Source organism: Symphodus melops (assembly GCF_947650265.1).
Source record: "Symphodus melops genome assembly, chromosome: 7".
NCBI classification, from domain to species: domain Eukaryota; kingdom Metazoa; phylum Chordata; class Actinopteri; order Labriformes; family Labridae; genus Symphodus; species Symphodus melops.
The window spans coordinates 26950635-26960091 of NC_136697.1; the positions used below are offsets into that span (position 1 = coordinate 26950635).

General features: G+C 42.6%; 1 protein-coding gene and 1 long non-coding RNA gene across 2 annotated transcripts; one reads left to right on the forward strand and one right to left on the reverse strand.

Annotated features, from left to right (window-relative positions):
• The first annotated feature begins 913 nt into the window (after window positions 1–913).
• On the forward strand, window positions 914–1703 carry LOC306826846. Its single transcript, XR_013779531.1, has 2 exons — window positions 914–1068; window positions 1410–1703. It is a non-coding gene; the product is annotated as an uncharacterized lncRNA (long non-coding RNA).
• Window positions 1704–5292: 3589 nt separating this feature from the next.
• LOC306826803 (tripartite motif-containing protein 16-like) lies at window positions 5293–7043 on the reverse strand. Its single transcript, XM_079348342.1, has one exon. It carries the CDS (start codon window positions 7008–7010, stop codon window positions 5322–5324), a length of 1689 nt encoding a protein of 562 aa, XP_079204468.1. The 5' UTR covers window positions 7011–7043; the 3' UTR covers window positions 5293–5321.
• Window positions 7044–9457: the final 2414 nt, after the last annotated feature.

Below are 9457 nucleotides of genomic sequence, written 5' to 3' on the forward strand. Positions count from 1 at the left end.
TAATGCTCATCTGCTCCTCAATAGTTGGGTACTTATTGATAATCACCCAAATCACTCCTGGTTTCACCTTATTGTCTTGGACACTTAATGCTAATCACTGCTCCTTTAAGTTGGTGAGCCAATTTACATCCCTGCATTGACTGTTTAATGACTGTACTCACACCTCTGGCACTACCTCAAACACCTCTGTACATGCACATGTAACTAGTTTCTAGAAGGTCAGCACTTTGTTTCTAAGGCTCTTTAACTGTTTACAGGTCTCTTTTAACCAACACATGTTTTTCTCTCCTTCACAGGTTATGTACATTATGCTATATAAGTTTAAGTCTAATGCTAATGCTAACTGCACAGGCTTAACTTGTAATTATGTTTATTCTTAGTCACATAGGGGCTGCTAAATCTTGTCTGGGGGATTACTGTATACAGAGGGGAGGGGGGACAGCGGGTGTGTATTGTAACTAATGTCTTGTATTGTAACTAATGTCTTGTGTCCTGCCTGTCTGTATACTGCTACTGGATGCCTTGAATTTCCCTCGGGATCAATAAAGTATCTATCTATCTATCTATCTATCTATCTATCTATCTATCTATCTATCTATCTATCTATCTATCTATCTACCTGTTCTTCTATATTTGGATTGACTGCAGAATAAAGTGTTTTTTTTCACTCACGATGATTTTTCAATGCTGCACGAATAAACTCATTTCAGTCAAAGGTAGCTTTTCAGGAATATAAATGAGATTAATTTAGCACCATTTAACTGTTGCAGGTCTGAGAAGGTAGCTACTTCATGAACACTTATTGTTTTGTTGGGATCGAGCTGCCTTTCGCCTCTCACTCCCTCCTCCCATCCGGAGGTTTGGCGTCAGCGTCAGGAACCTTTGTATCAGGCTATGGTGCGCACTCCGGAGGAGAAAAAACAGAGCACCCGCGGGACCAGGTGAAGGAGATAAGGCAGGCTCATTAACGTGATCAGCGCGAGCCAAAACTGTCCAAACTTCCCCAAAAGTCCACTGTGCAGCAGGCGATGTCCTCCACACTGTCAAAAGACACGTGAAGAACAGCCGGTAAGCATAGCAATGAATGTTTACATTGCGAGTGTCGGCTCGGTGGTGCGTTCAAGTGACCTGGGATTCGAAAGGCACGGACATGGGACTCATTTGGTTTAAAACCACTGATTGTTTATTGTGAATTTCAGATGAGATTCTTGGAACTCTATTTATCTGCATTTTGATTAATGAAATTATTATTTAAAAACTAATGAAATTTTGATTTGCTAAAATTTAGTAAAAGGAAAAGTTTAAAAATTGTGTAGGCCAGTGGAAATTATTTTGTGATTTCATGTTCTTATTTTGTGATGGCAAAACCATATGAGTGCTAAAAATGTGCATTCTCTTTTTGTTTTGAGGTTTTTCCACCTACTGTGACCTACTGTGACCTACTGTGACCTGCTGTGACCTGCTGTAAACTGCTGTAAACTGCTGCAAACTGCTGCAAAGAGAAACTGCAAAGGAAATAAAGGCAGCTAAACACAAAGAGTGGAGTCCTGTATGCTTCAGTTGGGGGATGTCCTATCAAGTGTGGACAATCTGCACAAACTAAACACGCACTTGACACGTATCTATATGTTGATGTATTTATCTTTATATGTAAGCAGTTGTTTTTAAAGGTGCTATATAAATAAAGTTATTATTATATTGTCCCCAACAGAGTCTGTCCTGCAGTTATAAACACATCATATCCTACTTTACCTGATGAGTGTTTGAAGGGTGAAAGCTGAAACGTTCTGTTCCTGTCTAACAACAAGCTGCTCACAGAGAGTTTGAAGAGATTTATTTATTTTTTGTACGCCCATGCTTTTCAAAGCAGTCTGCACGATGCATGAACCCGATGAGGGATGAGTAGAAGAGACAGATAGTGGTGCATGTTTTCATTTCCTGTTTGTTTAGGGAACAAGTCAGCTGATGCCAAACCACCGCCTTTATATCCTGAGTTTAGTTTGTGACAGATGACTGAGCACATGAATAGAACAGTACAGGATGCAAACTGTCATATACATTAAACAAAGGGGCGACACGTTCATGCATGAAGACCGAGTCCTCTTTAAGACTCGTCTCAGGGCGAGTTCAAAGTGACTCCAGTTTCAGCTCTGCAGGTTTTACATGTTTATCCACCGAACAGAGAGAAAGCTGTTTTTTTCCCCCCTGAGAGAAGAGTGACAATAATCACATGCTCTCGTCGTTGTCACGATAACTTCCCGCTCAGCTGTAGTTCACACATAGTTTTCTCGCACACAGCGAAGAGGAAGCGGGACAACAGTGAGAAGATTCTGCAGAATCTGGAGCGGTCAGATGACGAGAGGTTCCACGCAGCACATGGAGGAACGAAGAGACGCTCTGCCTCAAAGCAGACAGAGGTGTGTTGGTGTGTTGGTACCCAATCCCCCCAAAAACCCCCACTCATCGTACTCATGGATATAGTTGTGTTTATTATGTGATACACTGAACATTCATTGCACTTTACATTTGATTTGATTATCCCAGCTTTTCAAAATAAAGGCGACATGTTGAACACACGTCCATTAATTCACATCTCTGAATTAATGGACAACCTGGAAAGATTACAAGTTCGACGTGACGGAGCAAAATTCATTCATATAATCTGCACTATCAGTTATGACCAAAATATGTATCCATGATAACTTCAGTTATTTAAAACTACTAAAGCAGTGACAATAATGTTGAATTATTTCTATCTTAATAAAAGGCCTGATTTAAAAGTTATAGATATATTAAACGTTTTGGATGCATTCAAGATGTCTTCTCTTCTTTTCAGCAGAAACATTTATTTATTTATGATGTATAAATTATTCTTTGCTCTGAGTTTTTGCACGTCGGTAACCTCACGATAAGAAACACAGTTCTAAACAACAACATGCCAATTTAACCACACGTTTCTTCACATATGTGCACAAAGCTGAGAACCAAATATTAACTAAAGAAAAGAAAAGCCCGACGCTAGAGACACACCGACTGACATTCAAAGACATCCAGTGCACATTCCTATGCAGCACCGAGTCCTCATAATCCACACCGTCGACATTAAACCCAAACAGGAAGCACCAAGTGTAAGTTATTCATGCTGTGAATCTACAGCGTGTTTAAAACAGAAGTGAAGTTTGAGTGACAGATGAGACGTTCCTTCTCTCTGTTTGTTTTGTCTCCCCGTGTTCTGCACACACTGGTGATTCTAGAGACTGACGGGGCCACGAGGCAAAGGTTTAATTTAGGGTCCCTCCCACCAGCGTTCAGCGGGACGATGGGGCCCCATTAGGGAGGTGCTGTCACTGCAAAGATTGCACATTGAGGGCAGCTGCTTTGGTTAAAAGTTTGTCAGCTCACTGGGGCCCCCTACTGGTCTGGGGGCCCCAAACAGTTGCCTCCCTTGCCTCTTGACAAAAACATGTATTGAGAGAATTCAACACACATTCAAACATTATTCTTATTCTTTAGTCTTGAGACACTAAAACATTTTCATTTACTTGTCATTTTGGTTCAGGCCCCTCAATATGATGAAGGGAAGTTTAAACACAACAACACAGCGTTAATTTATAATTCAAATCAAATTGAAATCTTTGGACAGTTTGAGTTTGTCCCAGTTAGGAAAAAAGTATGCAGATATTTTACTCACATTCAACTACTTTCAGCAAATTACCTGTTGTACTGTTGTAATGGGTAGATATAAAAATAAAGGGGCACGATCCTGTTGAGGCTAACAGAAGCAGTCACCTGCTGTAGTTAACTAGTCTACTTGTTTCCTATATGATTAGAGCTCACTATAAAATTATCTAATATCCGTCCCATAGGATAACTAGGTACCACTACAACCCCTTCACAGCTGCCCCTCTACTGTCGATGCTCGGTGGTATGAGGTGTGAAAATCTGTTTCTTGTTAGTGTGCCGTAGTGTGGTGGGTCAATGCTTACCTCCGAGGCTCACGGGGCGCCGTGAAGAAACCCAATCAAAACAGGAGGATTTTGGAAGATTTTATTAAATTTATTGATTTTTTTTTTTTTTTTTTTAAAAGGTGAAAAATCTGGCAAAGTCTTTTAAAACTAAAATACAAATCAGTAAAGTAAGAAATTATACAAGGACAAAATGAGAAGTTAAAAATAAGATTTTAAAAGTTTAAAACCAACTGCCTGAACCACAAGAATCCTTCATGAACCTCTTCACCTGTCGTAAGTTCAAACCGGTACATCTCAAAACCACACGCTATCATAAGTGTGTGTGTGTGTGGTTCATCGCTGCATACGGTTTACCAAAACATTGTCAGAGTTACATCATCAATTAAAACAAAAAAAGGGAAAGAAGAACATGGGATTACGTATGAGCAAACAAAAGCAGTTATGATTATCTAATAGGTTTAATGGATTAAATGATCAAAATACAGAAATTGCAAAACAAATTCAGCAAATTGCATCTTTTCTATCATTTTCAACACACTCATCTCCCGTCACCCCAAACACACAGGTAAAATTAAAGTAAGCCACGCCCACTGCTAATTACTGGAAACTATATCAAACCCATATAAGGAGCAAAATCTAACAAATAATCAACAGAGGTAAAAACACACATTATGGCTCCGACACATCAAATCAGTAAAGTGTGTTCAATGTCTCTCCTTCAATCATTTCATGAACACATTCACTTCATCCACACAATCACTTTGTTTGATCAGAATCTCTGCTCACAGAAAACCAGGATTTATCTCCTTATTGATTTAATCAGGAGGATTACATTTTTAAAACACCTCAGAGGACATTTTTACATCACTTTGAATATGAACAACATTTATTCTGACTAACTCGTTTCTTTAAGTGTGATTTTATAGATTTTCTACAAATGTTCAAAGTGGTGAGAAGAGAAAATCAGCATTAAAGAAAAGTTTGCTGCTCTCTCTCTCTCTCTCTTCAGACTCTGAATCAGAACAGAAACAACAGCATATAAATGTATGAATACAAATAATCAAACATGGAGAGCAGAGAGAAGTTGATGTTTTCACACAGAGAAATGTCAGTTCAGGTGAACAAAAGTCATGGTGAGCAGTGAAAGAGTCCACGGCTAAACAGACACAGGAAGGAGCGTCACTTAAAGACACTCAAACATTTACAGAACAGACGAGAAGAGGTCAAAGTACCGCCCATAAAGTTTGATTGACAGGTGACGACCATCACATCTCAGCAACGAGCATGAATAAAAATGAAGTTGAAGATTTGAAACACAGCAAGTTAAACATCTGTCTCCTTAATGACTTCTGTCTATTTCAGTTTACACAACTCAGCAGAGTCTCCATCATAACCATAAAACCCGAGTCCAGCATGTAGAGGCTGAGTGAATGTGGTCTGGACTCTGTGGAGGAGAGTCATGGTTTTAGAGATGCTGTAGAAGGACAGAATACCTGCTGTGTGATCCAGGTACACTCCTACTCTGGAGGACCGAGGACCTGAGACAGGAGTCTGGACTTTGTTGTAACAAAAGTTATAACTGTTGTTGTCACAATCTAACATCCAAGATTTGTCATTACAGCCAAACAAACATTCATCTGCTCTCCCTGCTCTCCTGATATTCTTGTATGTGACTGCTACAGAAACTCCTGTTCCTCTCCTCTCCACCTCCCAGTAACAACGTCCAGTCAGACTCTCTTTACTCAGGACCTGACACCAATCAGTGAATCTGTCTGGGTGACTAGAATAAGACTGATGTTTTCTCATGAATGTTACTTTTCTGTTCTCATCAGATAATAACAGATGTGTGTTTGCTGTGTTTGGATCCAGTGTGATGTCACATGAATATTTTAAGAACTCAGCTCTGGTCTTGGGCTCTGGTTCTGGTTCTGGTTGTGACAGTAAAACATCCACTTTAGTCAGTGTCTGTGAGATGTTTGTCCATTTGTCTGTCAGGACGTCCTGTAGTTTATCTCTGACTTCTGACACAGCTGCTGTCACGTCCTCAAAGTACCTCAGAGGACGGATCTTGATGCTGGATGAGTGTGTAGATTCACTGAGTGCTGACACTGAGGGGTAGTCCTGTAGAAACTGGTTGTGATCTTGTGTGTGTGAGAGCTTCTCCAGTTCAGCGTCTTTCCTCTTCAGCTCAGTGATCTCCTGCTCCAGCTTCTCCTGACGCTCTCTGACTCGACTCACTTCAGTTTGCTGCTGGGATCTGACCTGCTGCGTCACATCAGAGCGTCTTTTCTCCATGAGACGGATCAGCTCAGTGAACATCTTCTCACTGTTCCCCACTGTTTTATCAGCAGAGCCATTGATAGCCTCCACCTCCTGATGGAGCAGCTTCACATCTTTCTCTCCATCCTGGATTCTCTGCTGGATGTTTTGTCGACTCACCTCGAGCTCTCTCTGCTTCTCGCTCCTTTCTGCTGCAGCTGAGACTGTGTCGTGACCTTTGTGTTCGTCCACAGAGCAGAGATAACAGATAGACTGCTGATCAGTGCGACAGAACATCTTCATCACCTCATCATGACGAGAGCAGACTTTCTCCTGGAGCTTCTTGGAGGGCTCCACCAGCTTATGTTTCTTAAATGGAGGTACTTTAAAATGAGGCTGGAGGTGTTTCTCACAGTAAGAGGCCAGACACTGCAGACAGGACTTACAGGCTTTCAGTTTCCTCCCGGTGCAGACATCACAGGCCACATCTTCAGGTCCAGCATAGCAGAGATCAACAGGAGCAGCTTGGAGTCCAGTCTTCTTCAGCTCCTCCACTAAAACTGCTAACATGGTGTTTTTCACCAAGACAGGCCTCGGTGTGAAGTCCTGTCTGCACTGAGGGCAGCTGTAGACTCTCTTCTCATCCTGTGTATCCCAGTGGTTTTTAATACACTTCATGCAGTAGCTGTGTCCACAGGGAATAGTCACCGGATCCTTCAGTAGATCCAGACAGATGGAACAAGAGAAAGCCTCCCGGTCTAGCTGAACTCCTTTCTGTGCCATTTCTCCTCTCTGTAACAACGACTGTCTGAGTTTCACTTCTTGAGAAATCAAACTAGTTTCCCCTTTTATTGACACAGCATGTGTTTGCTCAGAGTCTGTGCAACTCTTGTTGGTTACACCCATCCTCAACTTGTAGATATGAAGGGGAGGGAACCAGGAAATACAGAGTCAGAGCGGCTGGCTATGGCTCAATCTCAGTTCCCCTATTTGCACCGAGTGTCCTCCGAGTTGTCTCCTCCACTTGCGTCTTAGTCCCTTCCACCAGAAATGCACGGAGGAAACGAAGCAGAGGAGAGAGGACAGAGGAAATCAGCTTTAATACACATGAGACGTCGTTTCCTCGACAGCGTCACATGACGCGACTTCAGCTGATCACGTTCAGCTGTTTATGTCCACACACACACGCACTGTATTATTACGAATCAAACACACACAGTTACAGTGTTTAGTGTCTTCACCTGATAAAAAAACACCTGAAGAACAACCTGCAGTCTACTCATAACCAAAAGGACAGTTTCTACTGACTAAAAGATTTCATTTTGAATTGTCTATAATTATTGATTATTATTAAACAGTTTGGACTTAACCTAGCCTGTATTTGACAACAAACTCTGTATTTTATAAACACAGATATTTATGTGTCAGGATACTGAAAATGATTGATTAGAATCTAAATGATGAAACGTTCAGAAGATAAATAAGTGAGAATATAAAACGGACTCCTCTTCGTCAGACTCTTTTTAATCCCAGCTCATCAGAGAGCGACTCTTTACAAACTCACTGATGTTCATCATCTGTTTAAATGTCCCACGCTCCGTTTCGCGTCAATAATCCCCCAAACAAGATTTAGCTGCCCCCATGTGACTAAGAGTAAAGGTTAAACCTGTGCAGTTAGCATTAGCATTAGACTTAAAACTTATATAGTATGTACATAACCTGTGAGGAGAGAAAAACATGTGCTGATTAAAAGAGACCTGTAAACAGTTAAAGAGCCTTAGAAACAAAGTGCTGACCTTCTAGAAACTAGTTCCATGTGCATGTACAGAGGTGTTTGAGGTAGTGCCAGAGGTGTGAGTACAGTCATTAAACAGTCAATGCAGCGATGCAGACTGGGCCATTAAAGTGCTCAGCAACATAAAGGAGCAGTGATTAGCATTAAGTGTCCAAAACAATAAGGTGAAACCAGGAGTGATTAGGGTGATTGCCATTAAAGTACCCAACTATTGAGGAGCAGATTAGCATTAAGTGTCAAAGACAATAGAGTGAAACTTGACCTAGTTAGGGTGATCATGTCAACCATTACAGATGTAGCATAACACAACAGTAGGATGAAACCAGACATGATTAGGGTGATTATCATTCAAGTGACCAGTTCTCAGTAAGGTGACTATCAATATGCATTAAAGTGTCCAACTGGAGGCTGACTCTGAGGTCAGCAGTGCAGATGAGGAGTGAGAAAAAAAGTGAAAAATGAGTCCAGGGTTCACCGTGTGCTTCTTCCCTGCCGTGACAGTGAAGTGTTGTACAGTCTTATGGCCTATAGGGGGACAAAAGAGTTCTTGAGTCTGTCCGTGGAGCGCGACTGTGACAGCAGTCTGTCACTGAACATGCTCCTCTGCCCGATGAAGGTGCTGTGCAGAGGGTGGTGTGTGTTGTCCATGATGAAGAGCATTTTGTCCAGAGACCTCTTCTCTACCACTGTCACCAGTGAGTCCAGCTCTGTACCCACCACAGAGCCGGCCCTCCTCACCAGTCTGTCCAGGCGTGCTGCGTCCCTCTTCTTGCAGCTTCCTCCCCAGCACACCACGGCGTAGAAGAGGACGCTGGACACCACGGACTGGTAGAACATCTGCAGCAGCTTTTTGCAGATGTTGAAGGACCCCAGCCTTCTCAGGAAGTACAGACGACTCTGTCCTTTCCTGCAGGTAGTGTCCATGTTAGGCGACCAGTCCAGCTTGTCATCCAGCTGCAGCCCCAGATACCCGTAGGTCCTGACCACCTCCACGTCGACCCCCCCCGATGGAAACAGGTTCTAGATGTGGTTTGTTCCTTCGGAAGACAACCACCATCTTCTTGGTCTTGGAGGTGTTTAGCTGCAGATGGTTGTCACTGCACCACGTCACAAAGTCCTTGATCAGGCTCCTGTACTCCTCCTCCTGTCCATCCCTGACACAACCAACTATCGCAGTGTCGTCCGAGTATGTCTGCATGTGGCAGAGCTCAGAGTTATACTGGAAGTCAGAGGTGTACAGGGGGAACAGGACAGGGGAGAGTCTCCTGTGGTGCTCCGGTGCTGCTGACCACAGTGTCAGATGTGCAGTCCTTCAGTCTGACGTACTGTGGTCTCTGTGTGAGGTAGTCCGTGATCCACCTCACCAGGTGCGAGTCCACCCTTATCTCGGTCAGCTTGTCTCTCAGTAGGAGGGGATGGATGGTGTTGAAAGCGC